The sequence below is a fragment of the Amphiprion ocellaris genome, chromosome 19 (assembly GCF_022539595.1).
Source record: "Amphiprion ocellaris isolate individual 3 ecotype Okinawa chromosome 19, ASM2253959v1, whole genome shotgun sequence".
NCBI classification, from domain to species: Eukaryota; Metazoa; Chordata; class Actinopteri; family Pomacentridae; genus Amphiprion; species Amphiprion ocellaris.
The window spans coordinates 10407656-10431433 of NC_072784.1; the positions used below are offsets into that span (position 1 = coordinate 10407656).

Genomic DNA, 23778 nt, shown 5'->3' on the forward strand with positions numbered 1-23778 from the left:
ACCCCCTGGTGTGTGGTGTTGAACCCAAACTAGCCCACTAACAGTAACACCCTGCAGCTTTAAAAGTCATTTTATTTGTAAAAATAGTCAAAATTATACTATTTATTATAGCTGCAAACACTGGAAAAATCAACAGATTTCTAATTTTCCCAACAATCAGTGAACCAATCATGCGCAACTTTTGTTTTTGTTGAAAAATTCAACCAAATTTATGCAAAAACTCTGAATATTTAATCTTTATTCTTTAGGTGTCATTCAAAATTCGTTTAAAGTAATAAATAATGGAACCAGAGAGTTTGATATGAACAGTCACTGATCAGACATGTTAATGGAACCAGAGTTTGATATGAACAGTCACTGATCAGACATGTTAATGGAACCAGAGAATGCGATGCTGACAGTAGATCGGTGTTTCGTCCATCAGTTGCCTCTGCCTGAAGAGATTCACTGGAGTCCTGGAGACAGTAAACTACACGACATGTCAGCTGAGGAGGTTTCTAACCAGCTGGTGGTTTTTGACTGGGAGCTGTTCAGCTGCGTGCACGAGGTCACACACACACTTCCCTAGTTTTGTCATCTGTTTCACTTCACTCGTCATTTGTGGGTTTTTTTATCAGAGTATTTGTAATTTCTGGTTGTTTCTTGATCATTTGTGTCTTTTAAGTAGTTTGGTGTCTTTTTGGTCATTTGTAGTTCATTTTTGTCATTTGTGGTAGTTTATCGGAGTGTTTTGGGGATTTTTTTGAGCATTTTTTTGTGGTTTGTGTCTTTCTTTGGTAGTTCTGTCATCTTTTTTTGGTTACTTTTTTTGTCATTTGTGACTTTCTTTGGTGTTTCTTTCAGCCAGTTTTTGATGATTTGTGTCTTATTTGTTGGTATTTTCCGCCTATTTTTAGTTGTTCATGTCTTTAACAGCTGTTCTTCTTCGTTGGTGTCCCTGCAGGTGGAGTTTGTGTGCTACGTGTTTCATGGTGAACAGTCTCGCTGGCGCCCCCTGAACCTAGAGCTGGTACTGCAGCGCTGCAGCGAGGTGCAGCACTGGGTCGCCACGGAGATCCTGCAGTGTCAGTCGCTGCCGAAGAGGATCCAGCTGCTGCGCAAGTTCATCAAGATCGCAGCGCTGTGAGTTCAGTTCACAGTGTGATGTTGTTGTTCTGTAATGTTATGTTGTTGTGTGATGGTGTGTGTTGTTGTGTAACGTTGTGTTATTGTGTAATGTGCTGTTGTGTGTGGTGTAACATTAATGTGTTGTGTGTGTGTGTTGTTGTTTAATGCTGTGTAATGTTGTGTTGTGTGTTGTGACATTGTGTTGTGTAATGTTGTGTAATGTTGTGTTATTGTGTAACATTGTGCATTGTTGTGTGTTGTGTGCGTTGTGTTGTTGTGTAATGTTGTGTAATGTGTTATTGTGTAACATTGTGTGATGTGTGTTGTGTTCTGTAACGTTGTGTTATTGTGTAACATTGTGTGTGATGTTGTGTTGTGCTGTAACATTGTGTGTAACATTGTGTGTGATGTTGTGTTGTGCTGTAACATTGTGTGTAACATTGTGTGTGATGTTGTGTTGTGCTGTAACATTGTGTGTTGTTGTGTATTCCAGCTGTAAGCAGCAGCAGGACCTGCTCTCCTTCCTGGCTGTGGTTCTGGGTTTGGACAATCCGGCCGTCAGCAGACTGAGACTCACCTGGGAGGTAAGAAGTTCGTCTGACCTCAGTAAACATGAAGCTGGAAATAAAGATTTAAAACAACTTTTAGAACGTTTTCTTCCACCTCGTTGTCTGTTTACAGTCTGGTTGTTTTTATTTTCATTCCTCTTGGTTCTTTTTTGTCTCTTTACTGATCCGTTAATAATGATTATCTTCAGATCAATAGGCCACATTATTTATCAGTTCTGTTTGTGACGTGAACTGTGATAGAAATATCAATATATCCATGATCGTTGTCTGTCATATTTATGTTGTATTGATCAGTTATTGATCAGGTATCGTATTGATCTTATGTTCAGGGTCTACCAGGGAAGTTCAGGAAACAGTTCCAGCAGTTTGAAAGCATCGCGGTGAGTTTTATTAATCATTATCTATCATTGATCAGAGCTGGTCAGGTGTGTATTGATCAGCTTCATATTAATCAGATTCATATTAATTAAGGTTGTATGGATAAGGTATGTATTGATCAGGGTTATATTGATCAGGTTGTATTGATCAGATTTGTATCGATCAGATGTGTATTGATCAGGTTTGTATTCATATAGTTAGTATTGATCAGGATCATAATAATCAGGGTTGTATTAATCAGGTTAAACTGATCCAGTGTGTATTGATCAAGTTCATATTAATCAAGGTTGTATTGATCAAGTTTATATTGATCAGGTGTGTACTGATCAGGTTGTATTGATCTTCTGCTCTCTAGGACCCGTCCAGGAACCATAAGTCCTACAGAGACCTGATCACCAGCCTGAGGCCTCCTCTGATCCCCTTCACTCCTCTGCTGCTCAAGGGTGAACCAACATCTGGAAGTTTAAGTTCTACAGATCTGACCTTATTATTCTAGCCAAACTCAGCCAAAACACCTCAAGTCCGGTCTTAGTTATTTACTCAAGTTTAAGGAAGAGTTTGTTAGTCGTGATTTTAGATTTTAGGTAGTTCATGTCTTGCTTTGATGACTTTTTGATCATTTTTATCTTCCTTTGGTAGTTTTGCGTCTGTTTTTTGTTTTCTTTAACAGACAGCTTGGTTTTATTTACCTGCACTGATTACCCAACTTAGCGATGCTACCAGAAACTAGCCTTGAGTCTCCTGAAATAAACATTAACTGGTGATCAGATTCTGGTCTGTGGGGTTATTGATAAACCGCCACTGATTGGTCCTCTGAGACTCCAGCTGTGGACCAGATGTGAAGCTGCTGCAGAGACGTTAGCTGCACCTCGCTAATTAGCACCCCTGGCTAATCAGCTACTGTTGACCTGCATACACACAAACACAAATGTACAAATGTGTGTGTGCAGCTCTGTGTCTCCATGGTAACACAGAGCTGAGGGTGGAGGTTTCCTCTTTAGAAAAGCAGGATGACAGCTGTTATGGCCACTGTGGTGCCTCCTGCTGGTTAAAAACAACCACAAAAAGACACTAAATGTCCTCAAAAAAAAACCCTACAAAGCAGCAAAACAACAAAAAGATAAAACACACACATAGAGTTTACAGCAACGCCCCCTAGTGGTGAAATAGAGGAACTGATGGAAAACAACCTGAAAAATACCGTCATTTTGAGTCTGTTTTTGGTCTTATTTTTCATGTTTTGTTGGGGTTTTTTTTGTCTTTTTTCAGAAAGTTTTTGTCTGTGTTTTTGTTTTTTGGGTTTTTATCTTTGCTCATTCTGTGTATTTTTGCTTTGGTTCTTTTGTCTGTGTGATCCCATTTGTGTCAATTTGTGTTGACTTTAACAAACCTGAATCTCTTTTCTCTGACAGACTTGACGTTTCTTCACGAAAGCTGCAAGACGTTTCACGGTGAACTCGTCAACTTTGAGAAGATGGTGAGTTTAAATGTGCGACTGATACACAAACTGACCACACACACTTTAGACTACAAAAAGATCCAACAAATGACCACAAAGAGACACAAAACATCTCCAGAAACACAGCGTCTCTGACTGTCTCAATCCCTTCTTCTTCTGTGGTTTCGTCTATTTGCAGCATAAAGTGGCCGAGATGGTGAGGATCATCAGACGCTACAGGAGCAGTCAGCTAGGTAACACACAGACACACAATACACCAGAATTAACCTTATTAACATCACTTTATAGCAGTGAATGGGACCTACAGGGATAGATAGATAGATAGATAGATAGATAGATAGATAGATAGATAGATAGATAGATAGATAGATAGATAGATAGATAGATAGATAGATAGATAGATAGATAGATAGATAGATAGATAGATAGATAGAAAATGAGCGTCCACCTGCCTTTTAGTGCTCATAAACTGAAGCTGTTGATTAGAAACCTGTGAACTTAGATTTTTCTCTCACCCCTGCTGTGCCTTCTGGGAAAGTTTCACCTTCATAAGTCCAAAATAGTTCACTCCCAAGTTTCTTCATCTTCTTATGAACCACATTCAATCATGCAAAAGCAGCAAAGCATCCCTATTTCTAAACAAAATAATAAAACCTACCACAAAAAAACCACTGAAAAGATGCAACAGCAAATCAAAAACTGTTGAATGTAAAATTGCAAAAAAAGATACAAAAATGATTAAAACTAGACAAAATAATAGAAAATATCAAGATGAAAAGCCACCAAAATGAGACTTTACTCACTTAAGAAGACACGAGAAAAATCAGAACGAGAAAAAAAAATCTGCTAAAATAAAAGCAAAAGACTTTAAAAATGATAAAATAAAAGATAAAAGTTGGTGTTCTGCAGGTTTGTGTGTTAACATCTTGTTTGTGTTGGATTTGTCTCCATCTTATGGCTGTTTTGTGTCACTGCAGCTCTGAGACTTGATAACCAACAGTTGTTTTTCCTTTTTGTTTGTTTTTTTTGTTACCTGGTAGCCATGGATACGGAGACGTCCCCCTCCCACCTGCAGACAAAGGCCTACGTCCGGCAGCTGCAGGTCATCGACAACCAGAACTTGCTGTTCGACATGTCCTGCAAGCTGGAGCCCAAAGACACGTAGAGCGACGGACGGCGAGGACGAAGGCGAGGAAACTTCAACCCTCCTCCTCAACACCTGCCTGAAAAAAAACACCTTTTAGTTCATTTGTTCAGAGCCGCTCGCCAACCAAAACATCTCGGTGTCCTCGTCCCGCTGCGACCATTTTGTCTCCATGTTTGTCTTTGTTGAAACATTCGTCTGAGCTGCAGGTCTGGATTCTAATAGCCAATCAGGACCTACATCATCAGCCAAAACCAGGCATCCAATCAGAATCCAGACAATCTGACACCTAACCGACATACTCTGGGTTTGTCTTTCTGAGCTTAATGACTTCCTGCTGTCTTCTTCTTCTGTGGTGGTTTAACAGCAGCCTCAGCGCCACCTGCCGTTTACTGGACGGAAACACTTAAAATCTGCGTTTTATTCGTCTGGTTTTCTGGGAATTTGGTTAAAATTCGTGCTAAACTTGGATGCATTAAGAAGACGTTACCATCACCTCTTTGGTCTGTCTTTACCATCGCCATGGTTGTGCCGCTATTGGACAGTCGTCACATCAGGTGACAGAAGTGGATAAAACTGTCGGACTGGCAGAAGAAGTTGCAGTTTGTATTAAAATTCAGCTCCTGAGCATCGATCCGACTCGATTCCAGATTCTGTGCAGCTTCAGAACAAATCAAAGGATGACTGAAGAGTTAAAAGTTAAAATCAAAAGCAGAATCAACAAAAACATCTCAAAAGCCAACAGTTTTGACGCTGCAGGTACAGCAGGTCTGCAAAGATCCAACCGTGACTTGGTAGATTTCTGAGGATTTTTTCTTGCACCTGCAGCAGTTAATCAGTAATTTATGATTAAATGATCTTTTATTTCATGCAAAAGTGCCAAAACTCTTCAGGGCTCCAGCTGCTCAGATGTAAGAACTTTGCTGCTTCTCCTTGTTGTAGTTTTCAAGCATTTTCAGGCTTCGTTTTTTCACAGATTCTTGCAGAGACATGAACCTGTTTATACTGGAAATGATCATCAGCCGCAACGTTTTTACTGTCGAGTTTCTGCAGAGCCAGCCAAGCGGAAAAACACCTCGACAGGAATCACCGAACATAATAATGTCTCGACAACCTTCAGCAGATCTAAAAGCTGCACGAGGACAAACTGCCAAACAACACGTGGATAAAACGTTCTCGAGGACGTGAAGATTCTTTGAGCGAGGAATCCGTCAGTTTATCCAGAGTCAGGCTGCAGCAGCTGCTCGTAAGTCCATCAGGCTTAAAAGCCTTCAAACTACGACTTGCTAAACCGCAAATATCTGATCAGAACATCAGATTTCTGGAGTATGATTCGGACTGCAGGAATTTAGTTTCATTTACTGTTTCACCATGACAGCCAAAAACTGTCCACAAATATCTGAAATGACAGAGGAAAGAAGTTATAAAAAAAAACACTAAATTTGGATGAAGAAATGTTAAAAATGAATGAAAAATGACCAAAGGGAGACAGAAAAACATTGTCTCTTTTATAATCGGATGAAAAACTGTTGAAAACCATTTAAAACTGACCAAAAAAAGACCAAAAAGCATCCACAGTTCAATGGAAAACGGTTTAAAAATTCGTGAAACTGATCAAAAACTGGCAAAAATTGGTTGCAAAGTTTTTAAAAATCTTTGAAAAATTACCAAAAGGAGATGCTCAAAAGGTAAAAAACATAATCAAAATGACATGAAAACTCATCAGAAAGTCAAGAAAACCAACCAACAGTGATGAAAAATGTGAAGCTGAATCAGGAAACACTTGATTTACGAGCTGCTGCTGCTGAGTCCAGGACGGTTCAACCTCTGAGACACTGAAGCAGTTTTCCTGCAGGTGGAACTTTGAATTTCCCAGTTTACACTCTTGTGGATTTCATATATTTTTCCATGAAATTTAAAAACGCTTTTCCATGAAATACCGACTGACGTTTGGTCTATGAGCTGCATTATTCCACTGGTTCGGCAGCGATGCGTTCACTGACAGTACGACAACGGAGGACGTTCTGGATGACAGTGTAGATGCTGGTTTTCTACCAAACAACATCTCAGTTTTTTTTTCTTTCAGGACTTTTGCTGATGAACATTAAAACGTCTCAGTGTTTTATTCTCCAGCAGGAGGTTCAGAGATTCACTTCGCTTTAAAGGACCAAACAGTTAACTGCTTTCACCTCATTTCCTGAAGCTTACATCCTGAATCTGTCTGTGTCTGACCACTTCTAATCGATTAATCAAATAGCTGTCAGCTGTTAAATTAATCACCTATATTTTAATAATATTTTACAAATTTTTAAAGGAAATAACGGTAAATCCTCTGATTCTGGACAGCTTCTCTGGGTTCTTTCCTCCTCACTGACAGTAAACTGAAGATCCACGTTTCTCATCATTTTATGGTCCGAACAGAGAATAGTTTATTATTAATCAGTCAAAATAATTACTTACAATCACACGAAATGAACAGAAAGATTCAGATTAATTGTAGAAACGCTAAAAACTACGAGATGCGAAACACACAACTGATCAAATGGATTGAAAATCCCAAAAATGAAGGAAAACTGGCTGCAAAATGGATAAAAGCACTTTAAAAGTCACAATCGATGACATTCATAGACTAAACAGCTAATTGATGAATCCAGAAAATAAGCTGCAGTGTAATTTTTAACATTCATGTCAACAGTTTGATTTGAACAAAATGTGGTGAAAATTTGTAAAAACTTCGGTTTGGTCCTTTAACAGAACGACTGAACCGATCAGAAGCTGATCGGACTGATATCAGCTGATCGATCAGCAGACAGAAACACCTCCTTTTTCTCAGCGTTTGGATCGAACTACTCCGACCAATCGGCTTTCAGGAAGGACCCGATTTCCCCCAACAGAGCTGCCCTTCCATTGGTCGGCTCGGGTCGAGGTCCGAGGCAATAACAGGAGCGACAGCGAGCCGATCGGTCGACTTTCTCGCATCAACGAAGCACTTTTGCCAAACCTCAGGGCTCAGAGACACGGAGAGGTTTTGTTTACTCTTTTCTTCTCGGTTCAATAGACTCAGTTGTGTTGCGGTTGATTGTGTTTGTACAGCTGATCACACTCCATATTTACTCAATAATAGAAACCTGCAGAGTTGTTGTTTTTATGCTGTGATCACCACCAGGTCTGAGTCCAGCCGACTCCCAAACTTTATCCACTTTGGGTTTTGACAGTCCGAGCCGTGTGCACTGTAAAAAAACAAAAACACCTCAGCTCAAGTCGTTTCGATCCAGGAGTCACGTGGTAGAAAACGTTATATATCGAAAACTAAGACCCAGAGGACATTTAGTGAAACTACATTGTTAAACCCTACAAAGCTAATCTATGATACGATACCTTCTTCTCTAAACATATCAGTTAGAGTATTTTTGATCTGTTGAGTTCAACGCAAGTAATTCAATAACTGATAATCATGATTTTTGACACTCAGAGCCATGTGCACTGTGAAAAAGCCATAAAAAGTAATGTTTTTGTTTTCAAGTAATTTTGTTACAGGAGTCGTGGTAAAAGATGCAATTTGTCAGTAAATAAACTGAGGGAAATTTATTAATAAACTGTAAAAGGATGAATAAATCAACCTGGGATGCAAACCTTGAACAATTTTATTAGCTAACAATCAGCAGCGTGGCAAAACTCAATTCATTTTAAACACAAAATGTGGTCGGAGGTCATTAAGTAACACATAAGACTTTATCATGATGCCCGTTGCTAGCTAAACTCCCAAAATGCTCTCTGCTTTTCAACATGAACTGTAGTCTGAATGACGCCTCCTCTGGTCTCTACAGCATTTCACAGTAAGAGGCTCCACCTGGTGGAACAACCAGGTACTACAGCTGATCTACGATACATTTTGTGACATGCATGGTCTTTACCTTATCGGCTAATATATTTTTAATCTGTTAAATTAATAATGCAACTACTTGATTAATGGATAATGAAAGGACTAATATAAACCTTGTATTTTCGTAAATTTTGTTTTGGAAAAAATATTTCCTTAGTTTATTTTTCTAAAAAATTGCCATTTTTCACCACCTGACCCCTTGGGGCCTCCATAGAAGGACCTCTTGCAGTAAAAGTTAAATTACAAGCTTACTGATGCCTATCTGAACAAATCATCTATTTTCTGTCAGTAACTTTAATCTTGTTTGTTCTGATTAATGTAAATGTCAAAATTTACTGAAAAACAAAAGATCCGATGTTACAGTTTTACTGAAACGGCTTCAGAGTGAAACAGTGCAGAAGAACTTTTCAAGACTGACGACAAAATGAATTTCAGACTGAGGCTTGTTTTTTTGCAGTTTACTGAAGAGTTTCACTCCAAGATGTTTGTGTTCTGCTGATTCTTCAGTAAAAAGTGTAAGTTTATTGGAAAATTCACCATATTTTTGAGATAATGAGGAAATGTACAAACAAAAGTTAAATATAGTGATTTATTCTAGTTGTCACAGTTAATTTGGTGAAAGTCTTTACTTGCTACACACCACACACTTATTCTAAAACTATATTTTTATTTATGAGGAGAGTTTGAGTGATTTGTCTTTGGGTTGAAGCTCTTCGGTGGTTCAGGTGTTTGTAAAAAGTGCGTGAAAAGCTGCAAATGTTCTCTGTGCTCAGCTCTGGTGGAACGTGAGACTTTATCGTCCTCCATCTGTATCATAACATCCATCTATATAATCTCAGTGAAGCAGAACCCGTCCAGAACCAACAACCAGCAACCAGAACAGACCTGCAGGTTTTAGTCTCAATTCAAGTCTGTTTTATTTCCTTTCTGTTTAACAACCTGAATCTTATTTTCGTAACTTTGAGACTTCATGGACTTTAGAGATCTTTGGATACTGTTTTTTTAAGTAAAGTAATAATTGTGCCAGAACAGAACCTGCTGTAAAGGAGCAATCCGACATTTTCTGTCTATGGATTTTAAATCCAGACTGATGAAAGTCAGATCTTTTGAAGTGAGTGTGTTTGATTCTGGACGGGACAAAACCTTCGACACATCTCCGTTTTGACAAGACCCTTCATATAGTCAAGCGCTTGAATTCACAAGAAAACGAGTCTGAAATGTTAGTTTTTCAAAATTCCTTGAAAACATGATTTGAACCTCAACAACATGGATTTGTTTTAAACTCCAAACAGCACAAGTTAAAGTTGGAGCTCCTAAAATTATTTCAGATTTCCAAGACGCAAATTTTAGTTTGAACTTTCAAGCAAAAGTTTGAACTCAAACAGCAGACTTTAAACCTGAGAGTTGTTCAAGCTCCGACCAACACGACTCCAAAAAACACAAGTTCAAACCTCTCAGAGAACTTCAAACTCACCTGAAACTGACCAAACAGCAACAACATGAGTTTGTCTGGAGCTCCAAACATCAGGTTTATTATTGAACTCTCAAAACACGAGTTTGAGTTCAAAGTACCAGGAATTTATACTAAATTTACATTCAAGTTCCCAAGATCACAAATGTAGGTTTTTTTTTCAAGAACTAACTCCAATTCGAATTTCCAATCATAAAAATTCAAACCTCACTGAACACATATGAACTTTCCTGAAACTTCCAAGAACTTCAGTTCAGATCTCTGACAGTATGGTTGAAACCAAGAATACAAGTTTGATTAGAACTTCAAAGTTCCATCTTTCAAGAACACAAGTTTTTTCTTGCAATGATTCCATCAAACTCCAATGAGGTTAAACTACCAACAAATTCCAAAAACCTGGAGTTTAAACTTGTAGGTTCTTGAGTTTGAACTTTCTTGAACTTTCAGGTGACTCAGGTTTAATCTCAAAGTTAAACTCATGTTTGTGCTTGAAGTCTACTAACTTCGAGTTTGAAGTTCCAACATCTAAGGTTTCTATTTATGGTCTCAGCAGCAGAAGGTCAGACTTCTTGTTTCTGGGTCGCCATGTTTCTGATTTGGTTGAAGAACTCGGGTTTTTATTTCAAACACCCAAGAATTAAAGTTCTGGTTTAAATTACAGATTTCAGTTTGAACTCCCAAGAAACCAAGTTCTCAAAAACTTGAACTTTCAGTCAGTACAAGTTTAAACTAGTTGCGTCTAAACTGTCAAGAACATCCGAGGTTTCTGTCTCTCGTCTCAGCAGCAGAACTTGAGACTCATTGGTTTCGGTCACCGTGTTTCCAGTCGGGTTTAAGAACTCGGGTCTTGTCGAGGCAGAGACGTTAGCGTTAGCTGGTCGGGTCCAAAGTGTGAAACCCAGTGAAGGTTCTTCTCGATCATCACTAGTCTGCCGGTGGCCCTCAGGACCACTTCCTGGGTGTCGGCGCCTCGTTATGGACCCCAGCGAAGTTCTACTGTCGAAACAAAGCTGCTTTACTGTAAACTGACTCATTTTAACCTGATCAACCCTCCAATCACAGCTTCTGCTGGGGTCCATAATTCAGACGGCTTCCTGGGTCGAAGCCGTCCGCCGCGTCACCCGTAAGAAAACACTGAGAAAATAAGATATGTAAATACTGCAACCCTGTAAATAAGCAAATACTAACGGAGACTCTATTTTATGTATGAGCGGAGCAAGAGTGGCGCTAACTCAAGGAGAAACCTTTGATTTGGTGTTTTTTATTTGTGTAAAGCGACGATGGAAAGAGTAAGAAATGAATTTCTGACTTTATGAATTGTACAGTCGAATCTCCTCAGTTTGATCGTTCTGTTGTTTTCTATCTGAAGCTTTGGGTTGTTTCTGTTTGGTTTTTTGTACAGAAGTGGTTGTTTACATCCATTCAAGTCCTTATTTCTGTGAGACGACGTGATTGGAGCAGAGGTCTGGCAGGGGGCGGGGCCTCACTACAAGCAAAGCTTAAAACAAAATCTTGACCTTGACAATTGGAGGATTATAATGATTGTAATGAATGAAAAACGTTATTTTGAGAGAAATTTGAGCAAAAAGAATCAAAATTTTATGACATTACAGAAAAAGCTTTTTTGACAGTGTATTTTTTTATATATTTTTTAAAGATTAAAAAAAATATTCATTTTTATTTTATTAGAATAATGACAAAAAAGTGAATATTTTAAGAAACAAGTTGCAATATGTAGAATTTAGTCGTTATTTTACAATTCAAGAATTAAGCTGTAATTTTATGAGAAACAACTAATATAAAATGAAGCTAACTTTATTAAAGAGTTGATTAGAGAAATATTTATGAGAAAGTCGCAATGTTTCACATTGTGGTTAAAAATATAATAATATGAAAACATTTTTACAAAGAAAATGTCATTTTAAAAAAACTTTAACAGAATGATATGTAAATATACGCAGTTTTTTAATTTTGCTCGAACATAAGTCATATTTTTATTATGTTGAATCAAATAATGAAAATATAATTCGATAATAATTCTTTACATTCCAAAAAAAAGTGGAACAAACAAAAACAATGTTAAAATTTGTTGTAGTAAAAAAAAATTGATTCAGCAAGAAAAATCTGAGTATTTTCGAAGTAAAGTTTGAAGTTTGTGTTATAGTAAAGTTACATGATGAAAACAGAAATGAAGAAAAAATCTTTACATTCCAGAAATAAAAGGGAACAAACATAAATAAGTATGAATCTATTTGTAGTATTATTAAGTCTGTTTCATTCATTTTCTATCATGAACAAGGTTTTGTCTTCTTCGATTCTTATTAAATTACTTTATGAACGTATTATACTTCTCATAAAATGATATTTCTACTCATAAAGTGTGACTTTTTAAAAATAAAATAAAATTTTTTTTATTTTACAGTTTTTCTCCTTAAATATCACCCTTATGTTGAAATATTGAACATGTTGGTTAATTTCCTCACAAAATTACAGCTTTTTTCTGGATGACTTTAGTTGATTTGATGGATTTTTAAAAATAAAATTATTAGTTTTTCTGAAAATGACCACCGTCATATTGAAACCAGTGAAATCGTGTTAATGCACTTTAACCTGAAGTGATGTTTTTGGAGTTTTTGTAAATTCTCCTTTAAGGTGACGACAGTATTTTAGAATGAGACAAATCTGTGATGATGTGGATTTTAATCAGAAAATGAAACTATCTAAAGCAGAGACCTGACATGTAGACATTTATTGATCGTCTTACTGTAAATGTATTGATCAGATATCGGCTGTTCCTCCTGCAGACCTGTGCTCCCCCTGTTGTCACACTGCAGACACTGAAATAAAACCTCTGGACAACAGCAACATGAATGCCTCAATCATTTCACACTCTGCTCTGTTAGCATGCTAACATTAGCATGCTAATGTTAGCATGCTAACATTTGATAATTACAGTAAACACAACATAAATTAACAAAGATGTTGACACACCTGAAGCTGTTTATTTTAAAACACCACAACAAGACAGAACAACCTTAAAGAGACACAAAACAACCTCAAGGAGATACATAACAACCACAAAGACACACAAAATAACCTCAGAGACCCAAAATGAAATCAAAGACACACAAAACATCCTCAACGACACACAAAACAACATCAAAGAGACCCAAAATGAAATCAAAGACACACAAAACAACCTCAAAGACACAAAACGACCACGGAGAGACACAAAACAAAAACAAAGAGACACATTTCAAGCTCAATGACACAGAACGACCACAACGACACGCAAAACAAAATCAGAGACATAAAACAACCTCAACGTCACACAAAACAACCACAAAGACACACAAAACGAAATCAAAGACGCACAAATTGGCCTCAAAGGGACACAAAACATCCACAAAAAGACAGAAAATACCCACAAAAAATGCAGAACAACTACAAAGAGACATTTGTGCAGCAGCCTGGTGTCTCGGTGCGTCCTGATTGAATCTGTACGTCTTTGAGCTGAAGTGGTTTAGATTTTCCACGACTGATATTTGTGTTAACTATTTACATATAGATACCAGCAGCAGTAAAACTGGAAGAAATCGGGTTTCTGGTTATTTCAGTTTGTGTGTTTCTGGGCAGCAAACAGGATCAGTATGTTAAGAATAATCACAGCTGTGAGTGAAACAGGGTTAAAGGGGGTGTGAGCTTTAATTTCAGCTGATAGGGTCCCTGTTCCACCCCTCAGGACTGGACCTGCATCCCCCCCAGAGGACGGTTTCCATCCCTGATTAGGAGACGGTTTATATTTAGGGTCAGATTTTGGGGGAAGGGTGAAGGTTGTGGCTGCAGATGAAATGCTGGTACAGTAGCAGGAGTTAGCATGAGTCTGATTTCAGTTATATAACAGGTGGAGGATGAGGCCTTATATAATCCATCACACCTGCTCCACTTACAGATCTGGAAAACACTGAGCCCCAGGAAAAATATCCTGCCATCAACACTATACTGAGGCTGAACAGCAGCAGCATCACAACCTCCCCTGTCAGGCTTATATTACCATATACAGTCTGTTACATCAGCCCAAAATCACATACACTGATGCTAAGCTAACTAGCTTTACAGCCCAGTAAAATGCATTGAATTTGCCTCATTTAAGCTACTTGAAAATTAAGTAAAAGCGGAAGTAAAATAGCTTAGCTTTAGCTTCAGTCTGTTGGCATGTTATCATGAGCTGAAACCTTTTAGCTTTAGTCCTAGTATGGTAACTTTAGCTTCCCTGTTAGCCCAATATCTTGACCTGGGACCTGTAATTTTGGTCCGTTAGCTTGAGCCTAAGTCTGTTAGTGTTTGCCGTATTCTGTTAGCAAGATGTCGTGAACTGTAACCTATCAGCTTTAGCCTCAATGTGGTAGCTTTAGACTCACTGTTAGCATGGCATCATGAACTGTAACATATCAGCTTTAGCCTCAATCTGGTAGTTTTAGCCTCTCTGTTAGCATACTATCATGAACTGTAACCTGTCAGCTTTGGCCTCAATGTGGTAGCTTTAGCCTCTCTGTTAGCATGGTATCATGAACTGTAACCCATCAGCTTTAGCCTCAATATGGTAGCTTTAGCCCCCCTGTTAGCATGATATCATGAACTGTAACCCATCAGCTTTAGCCTCAATATGGTAGCTTTAGCCCCCCTGTTAGCATGACATCATGAACTGTAACCCATCAGCTTTAGCCTCAATGTGGTAGCTTTAGCCTCTCTGTTAGCATGGTATCATGAACGGTAACCTATCAGCTTTAGCCTCAATCTGGTAGTTTTAGCCTTTCTGTTAACATGATATCGTAAACTGTAACATATCAGCTTTAGCCTCAATCTGGTAGCTTTAGCCTCTCTGTTAGCACGGTATCATGAACTGTAACCTATTAGCTTTAGCCTCAATATGGTAGCTTTAGCCTCTCTGTTAGCATGGTATCATGAGCTGGAACCTGCTAGCTTTAGCCTCAGTTTATTAGCTTTAATCTCTGTATGTCAGCATGATTTTATGGGCTGGAACCTGTTATCTTTAGTCTCAGTCTGCTAGTGTTAGCTTCCCTTTGTTAGAGAATCAGAATCAGAAAAGCCTTTATTTCTGACTGAGGACACGCAAGGAATTTGAGTTGGTGTATAGAGTTGCAGAACTTAGCAACAACAGACAGTAAAATAATAAATATACAAATCTTAGCATGATATGATGATGTGGGAGCTGTTAGCTTTATTAGCCTCAACGTGTTTGCATTAGCCTGTCTTTTAGCTTTAAGCTCAGTCTGTTAGTGTTAGCCTCCCTCTGTTAGCATTAATATGAGGTGGGAGCTGTTAGCTGTAGCCTCCGTTCATTAGCTTTAATCTCCACCTGTTGGCACATTTATGCATGCAGTCGTAAAAATCACATGAAAGATCCTTAAACAAGTGTGCTACCAGATTGAGGCTTTAATTAAATATTAATTAATTAATATTTAATTAAAGTTTTGATCCAACTCACAGGGCTACTGTTAACTTATTTTCCTGGCTTTGTGTGCTCTGTATCAGAAAGTATCAGAAATCAAAAGTATAATTTAATTTATAATATATATGAGAAATTATTTATCTGATTAGAATAACGTGTGTGAAGTGATCCTGATGCAGCAGATCAGTGACGGAGTGAAGCAGCAGATGAACAAGTTGTACTCAGTTCAGTCTAAGTTTAAACTGCAGCAGCGCTGACGAGGTCCAACCTCAGCAACACGCCGCCTATATGTGTATAACATGTGGACCAGCACATTCATGTATTTATTCCATCCTGCCATGTTCAGGTCATTTCAGATGAAGCACTGCTCAGTTTGAACCCGTTCACCTGCTGCGTTTGACTACAACTCCCAGAACCCCCTGCTGTGAAAACCAAGCAGCCTCTCAGGGAGCAGATAGAGTCGAATGCTGTTCAACTCAGTCGATCAATTTCTACATTTAAATCTGCATTTTGGATCAATTCTGTGATTCTGAACTGATCTGGGATTAACAGTCTTCATGGCAACAGACAACAGTGGCTCATGGGTAGTGTAGTCTTTAGAGACAAAACCATTTAAGAAAGTCTTTGCTTTACAGTGAAGTTAATTTTGTAAAATTAAAAAAAACAAAAAAAATATTTCTGCAAAATATGAACATTGTTTGAAAATGAAATATCTGTCAAGACAGTTTTGTAAAAATGAGGACACTTTTTTTCTGACTTTTTTGTAAAAGTGAAAACATTTATTCTGGAAAATAAAATTATTTTGAAGTTAGGACATTTATAAAATATATTTTGCAAAATTTAGGACTTTATTGTGAAATGGTATCTTAAAACTGAACTGGGCCTTTTTTGTAAAAAAACAAAAAAAACCCAAAAAAAAACCTTTTTGGATGTGATGATATATTTTGTTTAAAAAAACAGCATATTTGATAAGATTTAGGATAATTTTCCACACAAAAAAAAATCTTATTTGAATTTTTAAGTAAATGTCTTCAGTCTTTGTTAAGTGACAGCAGTATTTCCAAAAATGAGGAGTTTTTGATTTTTCTCTCCTTTTTTTAAAGGATATTTTGTAAAATTTGGGAATATTTTACAAAAACCTTGTATGGATTTTTTTTTGTAAAATTTTGAGGCGTTTTTAGTAAAAGTTAGGACATATTTTTTAAACATTTTTTATATTTTTGAAAGTCACTGCATTGCCTATTAAAGTGTGGACATTTCTGTAAAGTGTAAACTTTGTCATCAAAGACTTTTTTGTCTTGTTTTTTTCAGTTTGAGGACATATTTAGAAAATGAGGATTTTTTTAAAAAATAAATTGTTTTGCAGAAGTAAAACTTTGAAATTTTGTGTTAAAGTGACTTTTTTCACAAATATGAAGTTCTGGGCGATGAGTTCGGCTGTCGTAAATGTTTTCACTCTGAGTTTATAAAAGGACATTTTTGTAAAAATGTCAGTGCTGTTTTATTGGAGTAAATGTCTTCGCTGGTTTTGTCTCACTTTTCCAGTTCAAGGACATTTTTGTAATTTGAGGACTTTAATGGTTCCCGCAGGGACAGACACACAAGCACTCACACACTGACAGATCTGTCAGCGACACACTTTTGGTGTGAACACTAACACACACACACACACACACACACACACACACACACACACACACACACACACACACACACACATCCTTAGGCTCCTCCTCCTCAGCTGGGTTTAAATAGAGCACCTCTCTGGAGCTTCGGCCTCGGTGATTAGCATCCAGCCGCCGGCAGATCAACTTCACGAGCTCAAGACCCACAACCAAGGTAGATAGAACACACACACACACACACAACACACACACACACACACACCTTTGACTTTGGGTTTTGCCATTTGGTAACTTCTCACAAAGTTTTCTGACTTTGAACTTTAGACAAATGCATCTGAGTCACACAAAATCTTTAAGATCATAATTTTGAATAATTCTGTTCTTAAAGACTTTAAAATGAGAAACTTTTATCTGTTGTTTCCATTTTCTGCTCAAACTCTTGTAGTTTTTACATGAGCAATCATTTTATAGCAAAGGAGAATGTTTTCTGTACTTGTGTAGTTGTGTACTTGTGTTTCTGCAGTGACGCCTCCAAACAGCTGCAAACGGACCATCTTTAATTTATGGTCTTTTGTTGTGTAAAATCTTCTGTGAACTAAAACAGGAACCAACAACGTGTGACGAGGATTCAGTAAGAAGAAGAATTCAATTTTATAATGATATTAATTTAGTGTTAAATGAGTCGGACACACAAAATGAACGACAAAATAAATAAATTAAAGAAGCTGATGTAAAGTTTGACTCAGAGCAAAGTGACATGAAGTTTGATTGGATTTAAATGGAACAAAAAGACAAGCAATAAAAGTAAAATATTAAAATGAGATAAAGAAATGTATTAAAACATATTAAAGAATAAAAAAATGAAAATCTAAAAGAATTAAATTTTTAAAGAACTCAATGAGACAAATTGAATATGCAAAATATGAAAGTCAAATAATACAAGATTACTAAAAAACTTTATAAAACTGTGTCAAGACACAAAATGCGAAAGTAAAACAAACAAAAATGTAATAATACTCATTTAAAATGCAAAATATTGATATAAGTAACCACAAGATTAAAAATAAAAATTATAAAAAAATATAGAATTTGATCAAATATTAACATAAAATAAAAGAAATTAAAAGCTTGATGAAACTTATTTAGGAAAATAGAAAATATAACTCAAACATTAACAACTTGATAAAACTAAATTAAATTACAAAATAAAAGTGAAAACATAAAAAAGAATATCAAACAATTTAGCATGAAAGTAAGAACTATTATTGAGGTGAGCATTTATTTAGTTTTATTCTTATTTCTGCAGAAATATTGCAAGTCTTTATTTAATGAATTCTTCACAAACTCTGAAATCTTTCTGAGATGTTTTTTAACAGAATCTTGAAAATGATGAACTGAACGTCTTTTCTTCAGCTGTGAGGAAACAAACTGACATTAAAATCAGGATTTATTTAATTGTATTCGTTCTCAGTTCAACTTTAGAGTCACAGTTTCAGCAGGAATTTATTTCTGTATATTTTCTCCAAATTATCTGAAGACAAAATACAGTTTTAACTGTTTTTAGTTTTTACCATCAACAGCTGTATTAAATTTTATCATTTAAACCACATTAAAAACAATTAAAACTATAACTTTACATCAGTTTTTTACACACTGATAATAAATAAACAGTATAACTTTTATTCTGCTCTGCATATCGGAAAAAATAAAACTTTAAACAGTCTTTCTACATTTTTTTCACTTCAAAATGATAAACCTCACAGTTAAATGTTGAATGAATTAAAACTCTAATTTTCTCCAAATTTTTCTGAAAATCTCCAATTTGTTTGAGATGTTTTGTTTCATCTTAGAAGAACCTGAACGTTTAAACTGTTTATTGTAAAAATATATAAATCTAACATTTAAATTGAAGCTTTTTGTGGTGATTTTGCTCAATATTATCTGCAAACAGGGAAAATAACAGTAAATAGTTTTTAAAATTCTGTTTAAAAAAAAAAAAAAAACAGTTTAAAACGTAGATTTTTTTTTTTTTGATTCCATCTTATTGAATTTCCCTTCAGGGATTCATAAAGTTATTGTATTGTATTGAATGCTGAGGTTCAGTTTGTAAAAACCAGCAGAACTTCAGCTAATAATATTCAGAAACACCTGCAGCTGCTGTCGGCATCTCGCCAGCAGATTCCAGCGACAGTAAAATTAGCAGCGATGCTTTGTCCAAACAGTGTCCGGTTCAACAGCTGAAGAAAACATGGAGCTCATAGCAGCTCTGGTTCCTCTGCGGAGGAGAAATTTAATATTTGATGTAAACTATGGAGACGATCTGACAGGAGAAAACTGTGATGACCAACAGAAAGAGACAGAAGAGACCCAAAATGACTGAACATGGACACAAAAAGACAAAAAAAACAGAATAGGGACACAAAAAGAAAAAGAAACCAACAAGAGACACCAAACAGAAAGAAAGAGCTTCAAGACCAGCAAAAGAATACTTTAATTTCCCTCTGGATTAATAAAGAATCTATCTATCTATCTATCTATCTATCTATCTATCTATCTATCTATCTATCTATCTATCTATCTATCTATCTATCTATCTATCTATCTATCTATCTATCTATCTATCTATCTATCTATCTATCTATCTATCTATCTAATATGGAACTAAAACGAGACGTAGTGACAAAAACAGAAGTAAAACAACTAACAATAGACATAAAATGACCAAAAATAGGCATTGAGACAACCAAACAAGGCCAGAAAATAACAAAAAAAAAACCACTTAGCAACAGAAAACCAGCACAAAAGAATCGACACAGAGACTCAATGAGACCAAACACTGACAGAAAACCATTAAAAACAGACAAACAAAGACAAAAATTAGACTCAAAGACACTGAAAACTGACATTAAATGACCAAAAATTGGTGTGAAATTAACAAAAAACGAAGACGCAAATAGACAAAAAAATGACCTAAAACAGACAAGGACAGACAAAAAGAACCAAAGACTTTACAAAACAAACGAAAGACTGAAGGTAGAATCAGTGAGTCGGTTCACTGGAGGATTGTGGGTAATGTAGGATGTTCATTCAGTTACTCACATTTAGAGGAAAATTGTCTTTTTTCGTCTTTTTATGGTTGTGTTTTCTCGTCTTTGTCATTTTGTGTCTTGTTTTGTTTGTTTTCTGTCTTATTTTTGTCGTTTCACGTCTCTTTGGGTTCATTTTGTCTCCACATGCTGCAGATATCTGTTTACATGTTTTGAGTACATTTTAAATATATCCTCTCCAATCATTTCCTGTCCTACAAACATGTGCAGCATTTTACATAATACCAGCGCAAAACTTATGAAAAAAGTTGCTGCTTTTATACCATTTAACTTGAAGAGTGTCGCAGAGTTCTTCCTGTTTCCTTACTGACGGTGTTTGTTTGTTTGTTTGTCTGTCTGTCTGCAGCCTCCTCAGCAGACATGGAACGTACCTTCATCGCTGTGAAGCCCGATGGCGTCCAGAGAGGACTGTGCGGTGAGATCATCAAGCGCTTCGAGACCAGAGGCTTCAAGATGGTCGCCGCCAAATTCCTGCAGGTAACCACGGCAACGGAAGACAACACAGAAACTCAAAACTACTAATAGATAAAAATGAAGAATTGTTTCCAAATCAGCAGATCTCACCATAAAACAAAAGTTCTTCAGATTAATTTCCCCCTGTAGCGCCCTCTGCTGGTTCCTGGTGGACGAACGTGAAACAATTCAGTATCGCAGAAAAGCAACTTGTAGATTGCAAATACGTGAAACGAAAAATTTATAAGAGCTGCTGTTGTTGTCTAATTTATAAAACTACCATTGAAATTCCTTTTATTTTTGTTACACTATTTAATTTAACTAAACAGTAATATTTTTTGTTGTTTTGGGGTTTTTTTTTTTTACATTACAGACATGTAAATTTATGTTTTTATACATATTTCTGTTACAGTAGGCTTCACTGGAAGCCATGCAGTGCTACTGAGCTTTAAATAAAGGAATTTAAATGAAAACATATTAGAAATAAACCTAGTTAGTAGTAAAAATGTGTCAGCAAATTTTTTTCCTGATTGTTTTAATGATTAGAGACTCTTTATGGAATAGAACATTATAAAGCTGAGCCACTGAGTCAGTGTTGAGCAGGTTTCAGATTCAAACAGCTGCTGACGGCTTCAGTGAAATATTCAAACATGTTCAGAGCAGCTGCTGGAGATAAATCCTCCGACAGCTGACAACACTGACAGCAGCTAAAAATACAATCACATACCGCCCCCTACAGGTGCATACAGGGACTACAGAAACGACTAGCTGTGTAGCTAGCCTCTTTTGTAATAACTTTAGCTGAGTAGTTAGCTTCTTTCTATAACTTTAACTGTGTAGTTAGCTCTTCTTGACTTTAGCCTTGCAGCTAGCTTCTTTTTCTATAACTTTAGCTGTGTAGTTAGCCTCTTTCTATAATGTTAGCTGTGTAGCTAGCTCTTCTTGACTTTAGCTTTGTAGTTAGCTTCTTTTTTTAATAACTTAAGCTGTGTAGGTAGTCTCTTTCTATAACTTCAGCTGTGTAGTTAGCTCTTCATGACTTTAACTTTGTAGTTAGCTTCTTTTTCAATAACTTTAGCTGTGTAGTTAGCTTCTTTTTAACTTAATCTGCATTTTAGCTCTTTATATAACTTTAGCTTTGTAGTTAGCTCTTCCTACGACTTTAGCTGTGTGATTACCTATCATATCATACTGTCTAGTTAGCTCTTCTTTCTTAACATTTAGCTATTTAAAATCAATTTAGCTGCGTTGTTAGCCTCTTCTTCTATAACTTTTACTATGTAGTCAGCTCTTCTTGTCTTTAGCTGCATTGTTAGCCCTTTCTGTGCCTTTAGCTTTGTAGTGAGCTTCTTGTCTTTAACTTTATAAAGCTTTCCATAACTTTACCTGCATTCTTAGCTCTTTATATAACTTTAGTTTTGTAGGTTTTTCTATGACATCAGCTGTGTAATGAGATTTTAGGACTATGCTGTCCAGTTAGCTCTTCTTGACTTTAGCTGTGTAGTTAGCTTCTTTTTCGATAACTTTAGCTGCGTAGTTAGATTCTTTTTAACTTTAGCTGCATTTTAGGCCTTTATGTAACTTTAGTTTTGTAGTTAGCTCTTCCTATGACTTTAGCTGTGTAATTACCTATCATACGATGCTGTCTAGTTAGCTCTTCTTTCTTAACCTCTAGCTGCATCGTTAACTTCTTTTTTAATAACTGTAGCTGTGCTGTTAGCCTCTGGTTCTATAGCTTTTGCTATGTAGTTGGCTCTTTTTGTCTTTAGCTGCATTGTTAGCCCTTTCTGTGCCTTTAGCTTTGTAGTGAGCTTCTTGTCTTTGACTTTATAAAGCTTTCTATAACTTTAGCTGCATTCTTAGCTCTTTATATAACTTTAGTTTTGTAGGTCTTTCTATGACATAAGCTGTGTAATAAGATTTTAAGACGAACCTGTCTAGTTAGCTCTTCTTGACTTTAGCTGTGTGGTTAGCTTCTTTTTTCTATACCTTTAGCTGCATTTTTAGCTCTTTATGTAACTTTAGTTTTGTAGCCAGCTCTTCCTATGACTAGCAGTGTAATTACCTATCATACAATGCTGTCTAGTTATCTCTTCTTAACATCTAGCTGCATGAGCTAATGACACAACTAAAGTCATATAAAGAGCTAAAATGCAGCCAAAGCTAAAGAAAGAAGCTAACTACAAAGCTAAAGTCAAGACGAGCTAACTACATAGCATAGCATGACAAGCTAATTGTATGACTTTAGCCATGCAATTAGCTAGTTAAAACAAGCTAACAACAAAACTAAAGTTATATGAAGAGCTAAGAATGCAGCTGAATTCATAGAAAGAAGCTAACTATAAAGCTAAAGACAAGAAGCTCACTACAAAGCTACAGGCACAGAAAGGGCTAAAGAATGACATCACAACACACCTGATTTCTGCTAAAACTTTTATTGTGTATTACAGCTGGACGACAGATGCAACTTCACAGAAAGAACATTTGTCCACAGTTCAGTAAAATATACAGACTTATACATTTTATAATCTCTCATATAAAATTGGACCGCTACATTTGTATGAGACAGTTTGGCTCAATGAGCAACATTCAGTCCACACACCAGGGGGCGCTGCACAAATTAAAACTAAAAGGGATTTTTAATTTTGGTATTGATAACTTTGAGTTCTGGATGTTTTATGCATCAAACACCTTGGTTTGGTTTGTGTTCAGGCATCCGAGGACCACCTGAAGCAGCACTACCTGGACCTGAAGGACATGCCCTTCTATGGTGGACTCTGCAAATACATGTCCTCTGGACCCATCCTCGCTATGGTAACCCCATAAACACTCACAAATCTTTTTCTGTTTATCTCTTTCCATTGCATCACGCTTCTGTCGCTTTCACACCGTCTTAGTTTCAAGGTCTCTCAGCTGCTTTCACACCTCCGATGGGACAAAGAGACACTTTAAACCTGACAGCAGCAGCAAGTGTTCAGTGATTTACACCAGACACTTCAGTGTGTTAGCTAGCAGCATGAGGAAGCTTCACAAACACTTTTCATTTATCAGTTGACTTCACACAGACTTATTTCTTTAGTATCTTCACATCTTGATGAGCTTGTACTTG

The 23778-nt window shown here is 36.6% G+C and overlaps 2 protein-coding genes and 1 long non-coding RNA gene across 3 annotated transcripts in view; 2 read left to right on the forward strand and 1 right to left on the reverse strand.

The window, feature by feature from the left end:
* Positions 1-12872, forward strand: part of rapgefl1 (Rap guanine nucleotide exchange factor (GEF)-like 1) — a 39922-nt gene extending 27050 nt beyond the window's left edge. Inside the window, exons 9-16 of the mRNA XM_023286543.3 lie at positions 425-547; positions 944-1122; positions 1601-1691; positions 2006-2056; positions 2410-2497; positions 3467-3531; positions 3692-3746; positions 4554-12872. Of these exons, the coding sequence (XP_023142311.2) occupies positions 425-547; positions 944-1122; positions 1601-1691; positions 2006-2056; positions 2410-2497; positions 3467-3531; positions 3692-3746; positions 4554-4678 (777 nt within the window). The 3' untranslated portion in view covers positions 4679-12872. The remainder of the gene's footprint in view (positions 1-424; positions 548-943; positions 1123-1600; positions 1692-2005; positions 2057-2409; positions 2498-3466; positions 3532-3691; positions 3747-4553) is intronic.
* Positions 222-7889, reverse strand: LOC129347624 (uncharacterized). Its single transcript, XR_008599811.1, has 3 exons — positions 7786-7889; positions 4547-4736; positions 222-3742 (listed from the first exon to the last, which is right to left on the reverse strand). It is a non-coding gene; the product is annotated as an uncharacterized LOC129347624 (long non-coding RNA).
* A 4292-nt stretch (positions 12873-17164) lies between the features above and the next one.
* LOC111579309 (nucleoside diphosphate kinase B-like) lies at positions 17165-23538 on the forward strand. The gene is made up of 3 exons (XM_055005501.1): positions 17165-17323; positions 20563-20693; positions 23382-23538. The coding sequence occupies exons 2-3, from the start codon at positions 20577-20579 to the stop codon at positions 23493-23495; spliced, it is 231 nt and encodes a 76-aa protein (XP_054861476.1). The 5' UTR covers positions 17165-17323; positions 20563-20576; the 3' UTR covers positions 23496-23538.
* The last annotated feature ends 240 nt before the right edge of the window (positions 23539-23778 follow it).